The 18776-nt window shown below is 33.3% G+C and overlaps 4 protein-coding genes across 17 annotated transcripts; 1 reads left to right on the top strand and 3 right to left on the bottom strand.

Annotated features, from left to right (window-relative positions):
* Positions 1 to 204: 204 nt before the first annotated feature.
* LOC145726196 (uncharacterized) lies at positions 205 to 6489 on the bottom strand. Of its 2 annotated transcripts, none has more exons than XM_081975186.1 (8): positions 6281 to 6489; positions 3706 to 3816; positions 3179 to 3649; positions 2293 to 2373; positions 2067 to 2235; positions 1917 to 2008; positions 1706 to 1861; positions 205 to 1655 (listed from the first exon to the last, which is right to left on the bottom strand). In XM_081975186.1, the coding sequence occupies exons 1-8, from the start codon at positions 6284 to 6286 to the stop codon at positions 1341 to 1343; spliced, it is 1401 nt and encodes a 466-aa protein (XP_081831312.1). In that variant the 5' UTR covers positions 6287 to 6489; the 3' UTR covers positions 205 to 1340. The 2 variants fall into 2 exon arrangements, with proteins under 2 accessions (XP_081831312.1, XP_081831311.1); XM_081975185.1 differs by lacking the exon at positions 6281 to 6489 and adding an exon at positions 5819 to 5997.
* A 2086-nt stretch (positions 6490 to 8575) lies between these two features.
* Positions 8576 to 9669, top strand: Coa7 (Cytochrome c oxidase assembly factor 7). Its single transcript, XM_081975197.1, has 3 exons — positions 8576 to 8784; positions 8846 to 9129; positions 9181 to 9669. The coding sequence occupies exons 1-3, from the start codon at positions 8682 to 8684 to the stop codon at positions 9532 to 9534; spliced, it is 741 nt and encodes a 246-aa protein (XP_081831323.1). The 5' UTR covers positions 8576 to 8681; the 3' UTR covers positions 9535 to 9669.
* Positions 9670 to 9821: 152 nt separating this feature from the next.
* Positions 9822 to 15915, bottom strand: Kif3C (Kinesin family member 3C). 13 transcript variants are annotated; one of them, XM_081975164.1, is made up of 14 exons: positions 15755 to 15915; positions 13773 to 13889; positions 13553 to 13702; positions 13290 to 13501; positions 12780 to 13236; positions 12440 to 12577; positions 12167 to 12390; positions 11868 to 12113; positions 11524 to 11811; positions 11363 to 11463; positions 10853 to 10932; positions 10424 to 10550; positions 10207 to 10347; positions 9822 to 10143 (listed from the first exon to the last, which is right to left on the bottom strand). In XM_081975164.1, the coding sequence occupies exons 2-14, from the start codon at positions 13842 to 13844 to the stop codon at positions 10034 to 10036; spliced, it is 2346 nt and encodes a 781-aa protein (XP_081831290.1). In that variant the 5' UTR covers positions 13845 to 13889; positions 15755 to 15915; the 3' UTR covers positions 9822 to 10033. The 13 variants fall into 13 exon arrangements, 9 of the variants coding, with proteins under 9 accessions (XP_081831290.1, XP_081831292.1, XP_081831293.1 ...); XM_081975166.1 differs by having other exon boundaries at positions 10207 to 10329; XM_081975167.1 differs by lacking the exon at positions 10853 to 10932 and adding an exon at positions 10659 to 10708.
* Positions 15916 to 16276: 361 nt separating this feature from the next.
* LOC145726033 (retinoid-inducible serine carboxypeptidase-like) lies at positions 16277 to 17925 on the bottom strand. The gene is made up of 7 exons (XM_081974967.1): positions 17711 to 17925; positions 17367 to 17658; positions 17192 to 17302; positions 16924 to 17137; positions 16660 to 16872; positions 16454 to 16608; positions 16277 to 16398 (listed from the first exon to the last, which is right to left on the bottom strand). Exons 1-7 carry the CDS (start codon positions 17923 to 17925, stop codon positions 16330 to 16332), a joined length of 1269 nt encoding a protein of 422 aa, XP_081831093.1. The 3' UTR covers positions 16277 to 16329.
* Positions 17926 to 18776: the final 851 nt, after the last annotated feature.

Here is an 18776-nt window from a genome sequence, read left to right as displayed (position 1 = left end):
TGTCAAGGCAAATGGGGTGCGTTCAGAATTAATTGTTTAAATATTGAACAACAATAAAATGTTTATATTTTAGTATATGTAGGAAGTATCTGGTTTTTCTCCGTAATACGTAAATTTTCAATAATGTTCATCAAATCAAATTTTGTATTTGATTGTACTGATCAGTATCAGGGCGGTGTTTTTTTAATAAAATAACGAAAAAAATCGGTTTGTAATTATTTTCATATATTATATTTCAACAGTACAAATATATAAATATTAGGTATACAAATATACAAAACTACTAATAGAAAACTTTAACAGCACAAAAATAATACCAACATTTCCGTAGGAATAGTTCCTGTCTTGTAAAAGTTGATCGTTATAGAGTTGCTAAGGCTAAGACCCAAAAAATTTACGATGACCACCAAAAAAAAATGGGGATTCAATGGAGTTAGTACAGAAGGAGTGTCAATGCTAAACCATAATAAATATTTTTTGTTAATTATTGTTTCTACTTTTGTTATGAGATTATAGTGTTGTCTACATTATTACGTGCATACACTTCAAACAAATTTTTACGTATTTTATTAGAAATTAATTTATTTATTAGTGTTAACATTCCAGTTTATGTAAATGTGATATTTTCTGTTAGCATTGTTTATATTATATGTTACTGGGCAATATATACTTGAAATATAACACACACATAGCAATAAAGAATGTTACAAAGCAAATAATTCATTACGTGGTTTTAGTTATTTAGGATAAAAATTAGTAACAAACAAAAATCTTGATACAACTTATTTGCTGTTGAGTAAGCAAATATGATATCAGATTAGTTATATTAGCTATTAATAGTGGGTTAAGGGCGATTTTGGAAGCTATAACGTTAATACTGAGAAATAGAAGCGCGCAAAATGAAATTGTAACAAATAAGTTAGTTTACAAAACTTTTCAAGCATTATTAGTTAATATTATCAAGTATTAAGCCAAGATTTATGTAGCGAAAGCTACAACTATAATAAACAATTCACGTTATAAAATTTGAAGTTTACTGTTAATAACGGAATCAGACAGAATTTTAGTTAATTTTAAAGTGTTAGTAATTCAATATCACACTAGTAGTGGTCATCTCTCTTTGACTATTGGCTTCTACAAGCTTCCGTTTAAAAAAAGTATTACTTTTGCCAATCTGTTTGAATGTATTAGATATTTTAGAAGCCGGGCCTATAGCCTACACTAATCAAAATACGACAAAAGTATCAATTATCAATAAAAAAAGACATAGGCAAGAAAGCCTACAAAAAACATCACAAATCGATCACCGAACATTACTTGTTCGACTCCAATATGAAGCCTCAACTGTAGTCGAAACACAGGTATTTCTTCAAGCAGGTTGGTATATCAAACTGACCCGCGATATTAAGCAATTTTGATCCCATAGCCTTTCTCATGTAGAGTCGGATTTGCTTTTTTAATGTCAGCGGATATTTGGCTAACTCGAGCAAGGTACTTTTTTGCGTAGGTGACACCACTTGGTTCCTACGTATCATGCAGGGATCAAAAGCCTCGCATGCCTCCAGCAAAAGGAAGAATACTGATTCGTTGGAAACGACGTTATGAAGGCAATTCAGCATTCCTGCCGGATCACGAAATTGGGTTTTCATGACCACCTGAAACGAATTTATGAAGTTTTTTGGTTGTTAATTTTTGTTAAACTTACCCTAGCGCCATGCCTAATTAGCATACTGATCACTGCCAGATTAGGACATTCATTGCTGGCAATGTATTCTACCAATACTGGCCTTAATTGAGAACCATGATCAAAATCGTCAGTGAAAACTTTGAGATTGGGATTTGCGCCAGATTGTAGCAGCATCTAATTTAAAAAAAAACAAATAATTTTTTCCCCGAGAAATTTCCAGCAATGTTACCGTCATGATGTCATAGCGATTGGAAATACCTTCAGCGCATGCAACGTGCAAAGGAGATCCAATAATGGGGGAACTGCAATTTACGTTTGCTCCTAATAAATAATATTCGATTAAAGTTTAAACAATTGGCAGTTGAAAATGCGTACGTACCTGATTTGATAAGCAATTCCACTATATCCGGATCTCCCTTCAATATGGCCAGGTCCAGGGGACTGGGTTTGCCCAGGTCGAAATCCTCGTCGTAGTTTAGTTTTGCTCCTTGTTTGATTATTAAATTTATGATGTCGATGTTGCCAGAAAGCACTGCGTAATGTAGAACCTAAGAATAATCATTATTATAATTTTTTTCATTAAGTTTGTTGTGTCATATACTTACAGTCCTGTAGTCGTGTCTTTGATCAGCCATGGCGTTAACATTGGCACCGTGTTTTAGCAGCAGCAAAACAGCCTCCATATTCTGCTTAAATCACAAGTATATTACAACATAGAACAAGTTTATTGATCATCGTGATTTTTGCACAAAAAATAGCATCATATCTTTTAGACCACATATTCATCAGATATAGTCCTTGCGGCTTTTGAACCTTTGAAGACACATAAGGTTTGCTTCATTTAACCAAATCCCTAGACGAGTTAAACAGTTCCCTCTAGTCTCTCTTAAACGGTCCTTTAAGGCAAAAATGCTTTAAAGCAATCTTGTCGAACATGAAATTCCCTACAGCTACCTAATTTACACTTTTGTTGTAACTCCTCAAATAACGGAGCTATGCCCTGTTGAACCTACATTTTGGAGTTACTGAAGCACTTGAGTTCAAGGGATATTTAGGTTTTTTTTCAACCAGGTTTGATGGACCAAATTTATTTTCCACCCGGTTTTCTATAAAATTGCTTCAAAGCAAATTATAACTATAACACTAGTTCCCTACAACACAAGATACAGTTTTATAATACAGGTTCCCGAGGTTACTTTGCAGATATGTTCATCAATTTCAGACATAATTTATAAATAAAATGTTTATACCTTTTGGTTCTAAAACTATCCATTATGCTGGGTTTAGCAGAATTTTTTAAGCCTCATTTTAAAGTTATTATTTAGAATGAAAATTGATGAAAAATACAGTCTATAATGGTGAAAGTGTTGTTCAGCAAAAGCCAACAAATAGAAAAGCTTTTCTTAATCTGCTGTATGCAGTTTGTATTTTTTTCTAAAGGCTATGTGTATTTTGCTTAGGTTTGGTTGAAACTGAAAAATTGAAACTTACATTAGGTTGTCGTACTGCTTTCATTAATGGCGTAAGGCCGGATCTGTCTCTGCTGTCTGGATTAGCTCCAAAAGTCAATAGCAACTCCAAAAAGTCCAAATCGCTCACTAGATTAATTTCCGCTCCGAAAAAGTAACGTTTGTTAGGATCGGCTCCGTGTTCCAAAAGAAGTCGAGCAATGTCTAAATGCTTATTTCTAATCGCCAGTCTTAAAGGTTCGTCACAATGGGTCGTCTTGGGAAATTCCTCGTTGGTTTCGGGACGATGGTCCACTTTGGCTCCGGATTTCAACAAAAGGCGCACAAATTCGACGTAACCATGCTCTGCACTTAGGTGCAAAGGGCTGTAGCCACATTCATCAGTGGCGTTTACATCACCTCCTCTGGTTAGCAATAGTTGGGCTGCTTCGTAGTATTTTTGCCATACCGCATAATGCAAAGGCATTAAACCTTGAGTTACTGGTTCGTTGACCTACAGACAAATCAAACGAACTTAATTAACTTAACTTTAGTTGTTAATTAATTTACCTTTGCTCCGCAAGCTAGAAGGATTCTGATTTCATCCAAGGGCACCATGCGGATGATAGAATCGGCCAGTTCCCTTTGTAGGGAATTGGAAGATATGCGGGTAGGCATATTCTGAAAAAGGTTTGCAATTGTAATTAAACCACTGTACAACGCGATTGAAACGGATGACAAAGCGATGATGAATGACGAAAACTTTCCTTTCTGGATGCACGCCAAAATTGTCTTGCTCTAGCAAAGAGCGCACGCATTTGAATGCTAAACAATTTAAGATACGGTCTTTGTATAGCATATCTTTTAGTTGAAGACACAAAGATGGCCTTCTGAAGCCCTGACCTTGCCAGTCTACTAAAATTAGGCTCGAAAACAGCTGATGGCAAAGTTTGCCAACAAACCATTAAAGTCTTAAAATAGATTGATTTCTAGTTTATATTTTGTTTTGAAAATAGGATTTTGCAGGCGAGTTTTAGTTAACGTCTAAATTAAATGATATTTTTTCGTAGTTTGCAAGAGTTGATAATACACTTTAGTAGCTTAATAAAAGATATTACAGCTTCATAAAAAGGGCTGACTATTAATTAAAGGCCTGCATGATGAAATTGTATGTTTATCTTACGTATAATATCAAATCTGTAAACAATGCATGCAAAGTTGGATAATCTCATAAAATTCAAAGTTTATTCGTCAAGGTGGAGGATTATCTTGTTTTAAGTTATTGGAAAATATTACCTTGCTATTTAGTATTTAGTATACAACCTCCAACTATAATAACTAACATGGATAGAGGAAAGCCTATTGGAACTGATACACTATTCGAAAAGAGAACGACATAGAAGTATAGGGATTATTTTGTTAAAAATTATTATTTTTTTAACATGAAAAAGGTCCCCGTTTCTAGCAGCAACAAAAATGCAAATTTTATAATAAAATATGGACAAAGAATGAAAGAAAATAAAAAATTAGCTTTGATATCAAAACTTTTTCTTATTATGGAAGTAGATAAAGGCAACACGGAATAGACGATTTTAATGAAAAAACTTCGAACTAACAAAAAACCTGTTAACTTTAAGGATAATCTAGAATAATTATTGTAAGTAAAAATATAATATGGAATAAATTAAATAGGCAAGAAGTGTAAGGGTTTCCGAAATTTGTAGATTCAGCTTTAAGTTATATTGACATTTGTAAGCTTTTGGTGCAACATTGTTGCGTTTGCCAAAACCTATTATCCGGATTAATGATATAATATTACCTAATAGTAAATTATCTAATAGTAAAGTAGGTGATTGTTGAAGCTTTCATTCATTGGACATTAGTAATCCAGAAGCAAAGACATGTGCCTAGACCAAAAAGGTAACTGACCTGACTTCGAATTCGGAGAAAATTAACTCGAAACCTAAATTTAGACGCAACTTAGCATATTTTTAACTTCAGATTCCGAATTATCTGGAAGTTTTGCCAGTCCTGAAGCCCACAAAATCACTCTTGAAGCCACATCTACAAGTAAAACACTTTTTAAAATCCTATGGTTCTGCTGAGTCTGGAGTAAATAAATTTTAAAAAACTTGGAAAACTAAAAAAAAACATTTTTTCATAAGAGAAAGAGTACTATTTAATATTACTATTCCTAATATACATATAATTAAGTAGATTAAACTCTTCATACGTTTTAACGGGTTTTTAAATTGTATGAAATTATTCTAAGATTTTAGCTCTAAAATTAGGAATTACTCCAAATGACACCCACTATGTTAATTTCAAATATCCTGTTCAAACACCTACAATTTTTTCCCATCTTAACAAGGTGGTCAATCTGTGAAAAAAAAGTGTGTTCAGAAAGCCAAAAAAAAAGGACTGAAATTAATAATGATGTAATTTCAAACATGAATAATGATAAACAAACCCTAATTTTATAATACTAAGGTCACACAACAAAAGTTCAAGTTTGATCGCATCAAAACCACCTTTGAGACCTTGCTGGTGTTTAGTTTCAAATGTGGGCCAATCAACAAGTGATGTTGTTCGGCCAACTCAAAAAACGAGTTCCAAGTTTTCCAAAAAGAAAAATATTAATTTTTGTTGCACTCAACCATTTAAAAGAGATAAAAGTACCCACCTTTTTGCATCTTCCAAAATATACGAAATAGTAACAGACCAAACACATGGTGATGGGTCAATATACAAATCCGCTAGCACTTTTGCGTTATTTATTTACTTTTTGCCGGTAAAGTACACTTATTGTTGGGGACTCTTGCCACAATGTTTATAAAAAAAAACGGTTTTTGTTGTTATATGCATTTCTTAATGCGATGCGAAATGTATAAATAGTTTTGGCATGGTCAAACTCACGTGGAAAACCTTTTGTTCCCCCAAAATTATAAACATTATTTACCTTTGCGTGCTATGGTATTGGGATTGCAAAAATTTACCTGTGAGGATAATTTTGTATGTGTCAGTCAAGAAAGCCAAATCTTTTCACACACACACACTATAGTGCTCATTACAAAAGTGATTAACGTGTGTGTTGATGATGATAAAAAACTGGACAGTAAATGACAAAATTGATATATTCACAAACCTTCATGTAAATTGTGGAAGCCAGCTTGAAGCACTTGATCAGACACTTTCAATACAACCAAAGTATTTCTTTTAACAAGAAATACAGTAACTTTTTGAGTTTTTGAGACCGATTTTTGAAACAACGCAATACGCCTGGCTGAACTGAAATTCAAGCGGAATCCAGTCTGGCACCGCCTGATGAACTTCCTACGTCAAACTACGTCCAAACATTACAAAGTGTCTATTTATACACGGGGTTATACGTTGTGAGGGAACTAATTATTTTTGCCCACTTTGTGCTAAAACAAACCCGTGCTACAAAGGTAACCTGCATCAAGAACTACCTTATTCTTCCTTTGTCTTAGAATTCTGAGAAAGTTGCACCTAAATATTCCATTTAGTCTGAAGTTGAGAGAGATAATTGCATTTAAAGGGTGTGTTGGTTCATTTATCCCTGAAAGACAACAGGGAATAGAAAATCAAAATTCTTTTAGTAAATTTTAGAATGCGCAAAAGTAATATTTTGGCTACTGGCATTTTTCCAAATACGAAATTTCCTCTCTTTTTGTGTGATAAACTTTTGTTCACTTTTTCAATGTTTTCCAAACTAATATTCGTTAATCACTATTGGAAACCACTTTTATTACTAAAACTGCATATGTTTTATTAAAATAATTGCCTCGAAGCCTTTCTCCTAATTAAATTGGTGTATTGTATACAACCCGGAATTGACGTTTTTTGAGTTTCTTATAAAACTCTCATTACTGGTAAACGAACCAGACAAGTCAACACGGTTGTGCTGCGCAAAAAATTAATACGGACAGTCTGCTATAAACAAAACAAATTCGGTATTTTTAGCCACAAATGCGAAGGAACGACCTGGATTTACGCAGAAATAAAGCTTTTTCAATATGCAATATGTGGTAGACTAGGTCATAAATCTTTAAGAAATGGTTTTTTTATTTGGATAAAATGCAGCACAACATTGAAATTAATTACTTTTTGATTCACTGCCATGAGGTTAAAATTTACAAATGTATAAGCCAAAACAAAATACAGGTGCGATAATAAAACTAAAACTAGTCATAGGAAAAGCGTGTAACTAACAGAGAAACATAGGTAATTGCAAGCGCGAGACAAAGACAAAAAACCTAACAAAAAATATCTAGAAAGCGAAAATATCGGGACATTGTTGCCAGAAGATTATCTGAATGCATCAACTGAATTAGTTACATAATTTTGTTATTACATTTTGTTGTTTTACTTTATGGCAAATACATTAGCTTTGTTCGTGTTTTTAATTCTGAACTGTTTTGAACATGGGTTTGGACCATTTGCACGATAGTTTTTATTATACTGCTGTAAATCAGTACACCTCAACACATATCCCGTACATGTAAATGGCCCAAATCAGTTCGAAAACAGTTCCTGAACGGTTCAAAATCATGAACCCGAATAAAGCTGAAATCAAAATTAGGATTAGGAATGGTCTAGTAACAAAATTAATTGTGTAATTAATCTAGTCGACGAATTTAGAGAGACGTTTGACAACATCGCAGCAAAATTTTTGCCTACTTGGACTTTTTATTGCTTTTCTGTCTTTGTCTACATTTATCAATGTTTCTCTGTTTGGTTTTCCTTTGGTGAGTTTTAATTTTTTACTCCCCATTTATTTTAATTTATTTTAATCTAACTACCGTAAACCACTAGAAATCAATGGGTCAAACAAAGATGGAAGGAAACTTTTTAAGTAATCTGTCAATGCGGATGTGACGTAATTAGACAGTCAGTCACAGGATATGGTAGAGGAACGTCACATTTCTTCAATGTTGGACAGTTTTTGATGTTTTTGTTCAAGTGACTGTAGAGAAGATGCAAAGTTTCATATAAAAGCTGATCTTACTTAAACAAAAATTGATTTAAGTCGCGCATAGGAAAACTTTGAAGAGTTTGTAAGTAAATTTACACAACCTTGCTGTGATATCTCGTTAAAATAAATAAAAAAATAACCAGTAGTATTAAGAAAACACAATGTTATTGTATAACATTTAGTCGATAGTCGTCATATTTATCGATTTGTCTACAACTAAGAACATTCCTAGCTCTCAAGGAGGTCGCAGTCGATTCGTTTTAACGCTCTATAGAACGAGCATAGAGAGTTGACGTCACGATGACGTAATTCGACAGTTGGTTCCATTATGGTTTTGTTAAATTACGTCATCGTGACGTGGTTCAGTTCTTATTACTCCATAAAACATCAAAACAAATGCCGTCTTGCTGTTGTATGCTGTTTCTGTCAGATTCGTACCAACTGTCAAAGTCATTCACTATTTTTAGGTTATGTTACATCTGAATTTTAATTTTAAAAAGAAATTTTATAAATTATGTGAAATTTATTAATGTAAATTAATATCAAAAACATGTCAGCCTTTGATTTAAAGTCCGAAAGTGAAGTTAAAGAATACTTGAATAACCTGGGCATTGAATACAGGTTTGGATGTTACAGTGAGAAGAAACCGGAAGGTAAAACCACATCATTTTTACAGTCCCATTTAAGGTTTTTTTCAAACTACTTTTGCCGTAGTTTGCCATTTGTTGGCCGATTTTTTGGATGCCGTCAAAAAGGATTTTGAAAAAGCAGCCAAAGTATACAGAAACAACTGCGACGAGTACAGCTTTCCCAAGAGTTGTCTCAAGTATGGTGCTTACTGTCTAACAGGAAAAGGCGTCAAAAAGTCAGATTTTAAATCGGCCTACAATTATTTCGAAAAGGGTTGCAACCTTGAAGAGCCTTATTCCTGTTTTAATCAGGGTGTTTTGTTAGTTACTCAGAATGAATCATTAGGAGTGAGCCAGGATGTTATTAAGGTTTGTTGTTTAATTCCTCACCTTTTGTACCACTAACCTATGTTCTGTTAGGGTGCAAGTTTACTAGAGAAGTCTTGTGCAGCTCAGAATGGCATGGCATGCTATTACCTGTCAGGTTTATACATTGCAGGAGCTAAGAATGGTAGTAAAGTTGGTGAAAAAAACAACCAGCAAGACCTTGATCTGCCTCGAAACATGAAGAAAGCTTTCAAATATGCTTTGGAAGGATGTAAATTGGGTAATATGTACAGTTGTGCAAACGTCAGCCAGATGTATGCCAAAGGAGATGGAGTAGAAAAAAACCAAGAACTTGCAGAACAATTTAAGAAAATGGCACTAGAAATGCAAGATGAAACAACCAAACATTCTGACACCTTAAAGTTTGGATTGGGCTTAGACAACTAGAGTGATAAATTTAGGAAGAATAAAGTGGTCCTGAAAATATTCCTTGTTTTGTAGTGAAAGTGTGGATGAGAATTTGATGCAATGTTGTCATTATTTATTGTTGACTTTTTTAAAAATAAATCTTGTTTTATTAGAGAGGGTGAGTTATTAATACTACATAGTTGACAACTCTCCAAATATTTATTCATAAAATTATTATCTCATATAACAAAATATCACACTTTGATTTAACTACATATGCATAAATCTTTTTATTGTATAACATTAGTAACATCCATTCATTTACATCCTTTAATTTTGCTTATATGTAGGTACAATGTTCTTAAAATATATACAGAGTTTTGTAAAATTGTAAATAAAATAGGACTGAAATAAAAATCTATTAGCTAAAATAAATAATAAATTGATAATTATGAGCTATAGGTAATTGAAATAATTGCGGTAAATCTGAGGCCCAGGGGAAATATCAATCATGACGCTAAATACTGTAAGGAATTGCTTAAAGCAGTTCCATGGTGTTTAATTGAGATTTCCTTCCATTTTTTCCTATGTCTGGTAATGCTTCCAGTCTAAACGGTTTTTTCAATCCCTCAGAAGTAAATGGTGACTCTGAATGGAAAAATTCCCCTCATTTACCAAACTTTACAAAAAAATGTTCTATTATAGTTTTACCTGCACCTGAATTAAGCCAGTGATTGCTCAAAGTTTTTGTGCTATTACTGAAGAGAAAACTTCGAGGTGTGGAACTCTCACTTAAGTTTTCAGTTGACTTGGTTTTGTGGTTTTTGACAAAATCTGAAAAATATGCGGGTCCTTTTTTCTTACTCGGTATAGTAATCCAGATTTAACAGGCCACTATGAGCTACAAGAAATCTAAAAGTCCAGTTACCTTTCCAAGTATTGACAACAGTCTGCGCATCCAGTCTGCTACTTTGGCTCAGCAATTCGTTGGCCCTTTTTGAAGCTGGCTGAAAATAGCTGGAAATGAGGTCTTGACATTCAAGTTTGGAGGGCTTCTGAAAGATTGAGGTTTTGAGTAAAGTTTTGAATAAACTCACCAATCTAATCTACTATTCTACGTGTTTATGGTGCTTTGTCTAACAACTGTAAGGGATGATATTTACCTCTAAGGTAGCGTTGGCACTTATAGAATTTTTTCGGTCATGGTTCTGTCCTGTGCAATAAAGCGGCGTGCCAAAAGAAATTGAAAAAAACGTACAGTTTGCAGTTTTGACAGTTTATAGGTAGAAAAAAATTTCAGAAAATTCAAAAACAGCCATGAGCAATAGCCAATCGCAATATACAATACAAATTTCACCTGATCAAGTGAGTTTTGTCTGCTAAGAGAGTTTTCGCTGTTTAGTCTGGCAGGAGCTGTTTGTATGTCCGAAAAACGTCCTACATAGTAAATATTTTATTATATTCTTCTTTCAGTTGTAATAGCATTAACCTTCTTTAAAGAGTTATAAAAATGTATTCACAATCATTAGAAAAATATGGAGAAAATATAATACGTCTGCTACTAAAATTCATCAAACCTGTTAATTTCATTATAGCAGGAAGAGAATTTTATAATCCAAATTTGTTTAGTACTCTCTAACAATTTTATGAGAACACGTTTACATGAGAAAGTTGCTGCAAACGAGTTTATTAGTCCCGATCAATAGAACAAACATTGTTTTTCCACATTTTTCAATATTTTATTTAAAGGTCAAGAGTACAAAAATTAGTAAAATCCACAGTAGTAATAATTTAGATGACCTTGGATTTAAGTTTGGTTTTTATAAAAAAAAACATAATTTTGGCTACTAATTTCTAAAAACTTTACCTGCTGGTGGCAGCTTTGTTCTTGGAATCACCAGATCCGGAAGTTTGTATTTCTGACTATCCTCGATCCAGATGGCTTGTTCTTTTATGTTTTCTAAATCACTAAAACCCCGATATAACATGTAAAATTGATTGATTTTCCTCATAGTACCCTGTCATTACCTATAGTTACAGTCTCGTTTCAAAGTTGAGGCAATTTTCTCGTTGATTTGGTTAAGTAGTTTGATGTTTCTGTTTTGCCTTCTTATTGTTTCTAAATAGTCTTCTCTATCTTGTTGAAATTCACTTTGCAGGTCTCTAATCTCTTTTTCTAACGTTTTCACTTTATACCGGTATTTTCTCAGTAGTTCGCTCTTTAAATTCAACTCCTGACTGATGTCTTTGTATTGGTTTTGAAGTAGTTGTCTATCTTCGTCCATGTCGATTTTTGCTAGTAAATGTGCTAATAAGCTGAAATTTTCAAAAAGTTATTTTTTTCTAATTTAAAAGTTACTTTATTAGAGCACCTAGCACGTTGTTCTGCAGCTAGTTTTTTCTTCAGTCTTCGTTGTGACAACTCTTTGTCATTAGCCTTTTCCCCACCTATTAAGGTTTTTTTCAACTCTTGTATTCTCTTCAAAATTTCTTCCTTTGACGTCACCTCTTTCTTTGCATGAGTCTTTATTTCTTCATTCAGTCTCCTGATATTCTCTTCGTACTCCACCTTGATAGCGTGAATTTGTTGCAAAACCGTTTCCTTTTCGTTTTTTTCACTAAAAAAACTCTCTCACTAGACTACAGTTTTATTTTGGTGTTCAACTCACACCTTTCATGTAAATTTCTAAGTTTTTCCATTTCCTTTTGATATTCCCGTAGCAATTTGTCTCTTTGAGCGTCCAGTTCACCAATTTTAGACTGAGGTCCTTTACTCTCTAGGTCCGTAATGTCCAGCACTTGTAAACTATCCGAATCTTGTTGGTGGGAGTTTAGAAGCGATTTCAGTCTTTCAATTTCTTCTTGGTACTGTCTTAAAATTGTATCTTTAGGGTCCTACAAATTCCTTGTAATTATAGTGTTTGTTACAAAAAAAAATAGTTACCTCATTGACTTTGGGTTTATTGCTAATATTTTTGGCTCTGTTCGCATATCTCAAAGTTGATAACGTTTCCATGTAATCCCGATCAGCTGGACTGACACAGGCAATCATTAAAGTCCTAGTATTACCTCCAAGAGAATCCTGAAAAGGCATTTTTAAGATGTTTTCTTAATCGTTAGTGTTGTTAGAAGTGTTCTGATTATTGTTTCGTTTTAAATAAGCATATTTATTGATACTACCTTCAAAGGACAAATAGGTCTATATAGAGATAAGAAAGGTAATCTTACTATCAAAACTTACTTGATTCTACTCTATTACTACCTTTATAACCTGACATATTTACCTGTAATAGTCTTGTAAGTTTTGAGTCTCTATAAGGAATATGCCTGGCTTTTCCATCAACCAAAGCCGAAATAACATTTCCTAAAGCACTCAAGCTCAAATTTATTTTAGTGGCTTCTTTGAGCCTGTCTCCAGTGGCTCCGGTTTTGGTTTGTCGTTCTGATCCAGCCAGATCCACTAAATTGAGCTTGCCCTTTCGTATACTCTGGTTATTGTTGACGTTATTCAACTGTTCGATGCTAATAGTGAAAATGCTGTGACTTCTGGAACTGTTTTGGTTCATCAACGTGGCACCAATCATCCGGTTCTTGGAACCAGTGTTCAGATAATGCTCTGCTTCTTGAGCATTGTGCACTGGATGAAGAGATAAACCTGGCACCGTGACACCCTCTGTTGGAGTTTCTTTAAGGTTTAAATTAACGCTAGCTGTGAGTTTGTCATTTGGCACTAACAAATCTCTGTTAAAAAATAGTTATCAATTTCATTCTAAACAAATTTGTACGTTAAGTACCTAATTTGTTCGTTGTATATTTCTAAATAACTGATCAAGGCTAGGTATTTCACTCCACTTGTGACTGAAATAGCTTCGAAGATATGCTCGAATGCCCTGGAGATAACTCCTTTTTGACTGTTATCCGATTTGATACCCTCCATAGTAAAGGACTTGCCACAACCAGTTTGGCCGTACACGAAGATGGTGGCGTTATAACCTTCGAGTACGCTCTAAAAATATTCCAATGTTACCAAAAAACCAAAAAATATAAACAAGTTTACCTCTATTAAAGGATAGCATATATCATTATAAATGGTTTCAGTAGTGGAGTCTTGGTCGTAGGTGGAGTCAAAAGTAAAGGTTTTCGGAAATGCTGGACCTTCTCCAGGATCCCATGTTTCTATAGCTGGATTGTGAATTTTTACCACACACTAGACACAAGTAGAATAAGTTTAGTTTAAAATTACAATATAGATTCTAAGACACAAAACTGATATTTACCTTGCAGTTGTTCTCCGTTTCCCTTCTGTTCATGGGACGACATCGTACTATAACTCGGACGTTTTCCGCCATATTGTTTTATTTGTATTATATTTATCTTTGTATTAAAACAGGCATCTAGAATTTAAACACTTTTACTATTTCATCTAGTAGCATCATCACGAGCTTTATTACTACAGAAATACTTGTGGTGGATTAAATTATAATCAATATATCAAATTGTTATACTCTGACAAGTTTTACTTACTTTTCTTTAATTATTAGGTATTTTTGAATTTTGAATTAAACCTGGTTTTAATTTTTTGTAGAAAGAATTCTAACCTTTCAAAAATTGGAAAAATGATAAAATCCTGTATTGGTTAATAAAAAAATAGCATTATTTCATTACATTACATACTGGGAATTACTGCGTTCATAAAACGTTAAAGGATGTACTTAATTTTGCACTTTTTGCAATCTATGACCCTGAATAATCTAACAGAAGGGCGCTTTAAAATGACCATGAGGGTAAAAATAGTTTTAGCTAATAATAAACATTGTAAACACTTAAGCTTACACGAACCTTACTAAGGGTCAAAATACTTTAATAACGAACAAAGGTCGGTCAATATGATAATTGAAAACAACTTGGTGGTAGTTTTCGTTGTATTTACTTAATTTACTCTTTTTCTAAAAAATATTACAGCCGTTTGTTATGATTTGAATTTTAAAAATTAAAATATTCTAAGAATTGATTTAATATTTAAATTTCGAGTACTACAGGTCTTTGAACTTTTATTAACTGCTGGTGTACCAAATAGGGCTAAATAAAACACCTGCCCTCAAAATAGGAATTTTTATATTTTGTTACTCTTTTTCAGTGTTATTGGTCCTAAACCATTCAGTTTACGCCTTTTGGTGAAAGATAGGTACTATGGCTTTCGTAAGATAGATTTTCCATCTCTTTTATGCAACATCACTACTTCTTTTTGTCATATACAATAATAAAAGCAATACAGTCCAAAGTGTTTGAAAAATACTGAGCTATTTATATGCGTGAACTAGTCAAATTTCGATGAATTTCAAGATTTCATTATGAATAATATTCATTAGAGTTGCGTGTTAATATCGATGAAAAACCGCACCTTTTCATTTTTCTAGGAACCATTTATCCGACCTTGATATTATTCTATTATCTACCCTGCAAGTTTTATAATTGTTTGAAAAATAAACAAACCATAATGAGGTAAAGAATATGACCTGTTTCCTGGCCGGCCAAGTCAATTTACATTAGTAGGTCGACGTCTTAAACTAGGTCTTGCTTGAATATCACACAATGAAAAATATCGAGTTCAAACCCATTTTTCACTTACTTTGATGATTGTTGTAACACATACAGTGACAATTACTGTTCAAGTTCAAGGCCAAGGATATTCTTGAAATATAACAGCTAGAAGGAATATTTTATCGATTTTCACTTTTGTTCGTTAAGATGCTTCTCGTTTCAACCACTAAATTCAGGCTTTTATACTTAGAACCAATCAATAACCGTGTGAATGATGTCAATTGCCTTATTACCGGAAATGTTCAGTGAATATGGAATAACACTGCTAGTAAAAAAAGGTAATACAATACGAAATCAATTGAGGTCACTAGGACGCATTATTTGCCTCTGTTGCACGAAAGAATGTAAATTAGAATAAAAATGTTACAAATAATAACCTAAACAAAAACCGGCTATCGTTAGTCTACTTTTTATGGGCAGTTTAAACATTTTTTTTTTAAATAATAACGGTGTGTCATACAATCACGAGTTATGAAAATATAATATTATATAGAAAAGTGGTTGGGTATTTCAAACTATGTGACCATGAAAATGCGTCAGCAAATCTGTTAATAAGTTATGATTTCAGGACCGTAACGTAGAATTTTACATAGTAATAATTTTTTAACAATCAAATTTTTAGTTTTAATTATACTTAGAAAGCTAAATGTTCACTTACCTTGTATTGTTATCTGTTTAATACACGATCGTTATCGATGACGATTGAATGATAAATTGCTTTCACCTTGGGACATTTTAAACGCACCACATCGACCCTAAATTTCCACTTGCCGACCTTACGAGCCACCCTATACTGCCAGGGTTTAACTTATAACTGTTTACATTGACCATTGGCTAACCCGACGACCCGAACCGTCGCGACGCTTTTCCATTGCCATGACTAGAAACGAGCAGCAAGTGAAAATACCGCTTTTCTTTAACGGTGTTATTACAATGCGCTCTAAACATTGAAAATAGTAAGTTATTACTCACAAAAATGAGGTTTGTTACATGAGTAAAAAGCGAGACTTTGTTTTTTTTGAACTCAAAATGCTTCAATGTGGCACCAAAATCTTTAGATATAAACCTAATAGATTTGTTCTTTTATGCTCATTACTACCAACATCACAATTCACAACTCAATAAAGGCAACCAAATTCCACCTTCTCCTTACTTTTATGCCCGTCAAAATTACCAATAATTCAATTCGTTTAAGATTTTATTTTATCTTCGACAATAAACATTTTTCATAAACTAAACTTTAAAATTTTCTGTCACCTTTTTTAATATGTATAACATTCCATTAGGATTGTCTTTTGGCACCTGAAATTGAACCTTAATGAAATATATTCACTGTGACTATAAAGTGACATTATACCATATGTCCAGCCCTCAGAACCCAATAAAATTGCAAGTTACCAGCAGTTTTTTCAAAACCCTCGTAAACGCCGTCTACTGTAAATGGTTCTTTCATTGCAGACGTCCAAGACGATTTTTCCTCAAATCTTAACCGGTCTACCCATTCAATTGTACCTGCAACAACTCGAGTTATTATAAAGATTCAAATTGTGATACTAAAAATACCGGGGGTATCTACAATTAAATCTAATTGTCCATTGTAAACGGCTACAGTAATATCAGTTTCATTTAAAAGTCGTTCAACTACTTCAGTAACTGGCTTCATAAAGTCTTCAGTTAAAGCAGTAAAAACTTGATCAGACTGAAGACCCCATTTTTGGGTTAAGTTCAACGCTGGTCCAACCAAAGTGTTCATTATACTTTCGTCACTAGCCAGTACTGCAAATAATTCAGTCTAGTCAGTAAGTGATAAGTATATTTTAAAACTACCTGCTGGTTGCATTAAGTTAGAGGTTAAAATCTGTTGGTTCGACCGAACAGTAAGAATATTGTAGAAATCAACACCACCAGCGTAAGTTGATATGGCGTTTTCCAGATTTCCCCAAGCGTCCGTGGCTTCTGCCCATTTTTCTTGATCTACCAATTCCGTTAAATTAAAAACTTCAGCTTTAAGTTTTTCGTATTGTTGCGTATCCAGAAATCCCTACATTATTGAAGGTTGGTTTTGTATTACATATTAAAATACATGAACAGAAACCTGTGAGTACAAGTAAGGTGCCCAAGTGAGACAGGAATCAATAGGTGATATCCAAGAATCTCCCAGTCCAATTCCTTTAAAGTTGCTTTTGATTTGTCCATTTTTGATAGCCTGGTAATATAGGAAAAGCTCTAACAAAATTTTATCTTTAATTAGCTAGTAAAAAGCATCTAACCTGATCTAAATTCAAAGCTATTTCAGCGGTCATTTTTCCACCGTAAGACTCGGAGAAAATGTATAAAGGAACAGTCTCAAATTCAGGAAAAACGTTATAAAAACTTTGCAGCATCACCACAAAATCCGCGGCAATTTGTTGATTGGTGGTTGCATATTGATTTTCATCGACGTAACTAAACCCCGTACCTACAGGGTTGTCCACAAACATTACATTGGCGTACTGGACCCAAGTGTAATTTCTTGGTGTCAGGTCTCGGTCCAATGGACCGAGTTCTTCAAAGTTTCCATACCTATTACGACAAAATGTAAAGTAAAAACAGTTAAAATGATAAATCCACTCACTCGGTAGATGAACCACCAGGTCCTCCTTGCAACCAAATGATCAAAGGTTTTTCAGTTGGTTGGGTGGTTGCGGTGGTATAGTGAAGCCACCAGAACATGTGGGCACCATCTCGTACCGTTACATAGCCCCATTCTTGATCGGTTGGACCAAAACCTTGACGAGCTATTGTATTTAAAATTAGAAACATTATTATTAAGATTTTTTTGTCGTACATGTCCTTGTTAAATGTTTGAATACGATAAAATAAACTTACAAACCTCATATCAATGATTTTTGAAATGTAGGTCAGACTACTTTACTTTTTTTTTATTAAACAAACCATTGTTTTAAAGACTTTTTTAAGTTCTACATGATATGATTGCCGTACAAGGACTGATTATTAGGATCTAGGCCTTTTTGAATTGCTTGATAACGTTCGAATTGAGTAATATGGTCGTAGCATTATTTTGGAGTAAAATAGCAAACATCGGGATGTTTGATCAAACCCACATCATTGACTTTTAGGAAACTTGATCGAATCAAAAAAAGTGTAAAAAAATATCTTGAATAATTGACTCGATTAAATTTTAGTTTTAATGATGTGATAATACTTAAATATCGATGAAATTTTTAATTACCAATCAATCATCATCTTCGAAGATGTTAAAATATCCATTTTACTATAGACCGTCATTTCCTGTTTGAAGTCTGGTTATAATTGCCTCATATCTATTGAAAATATTTTTGTAATGATAATACTTAGGTACTTAAAATGACCTGGCAACTAGTGTCTGACATTTTTTATGACCTGTATTGACACAGATAAAAAGTGTAAAACAATAATTAATTAAATTAGCTCTCGAATTTCTCTTATGCAAAAGTCAATAAACACACAGTAAATCTTGATAAATCAAGTATATTTAAGGGTGAAACCTAATAGAATATCAGTAGGTGGTTCAGTTTAGATTCAATGTACACAAACTATTTTAACAGCAGCTATTCCTATCTATTCATTGTAGAAATGGTGAATCTGATAGAAATGTCAAAATGTTTTAGTAATTAAGAAAACTTTTAAAATCAAATTTT

The sequence above is a fragment of the Ips typographus genome, linkage group LG3 (assembly GCF_016097725.1).
Source record: "Ips typographus isolate SLU linkage group LG3, UJ_Ityp_2.0, whole genome shotgun sequence".
In the NCBI taxonomy this organism is placed as follows: Eukaryota; Metazoa; Arthropoda; class Insecta; order Coleoptera; family Curculionidae; genus Ips; species Ips typographus.
The sequence above is the reverse complement of the archived record's forward strand: the minus strand, read 5'-3'. Positions and strand labels throughout refer to the sequence as shown.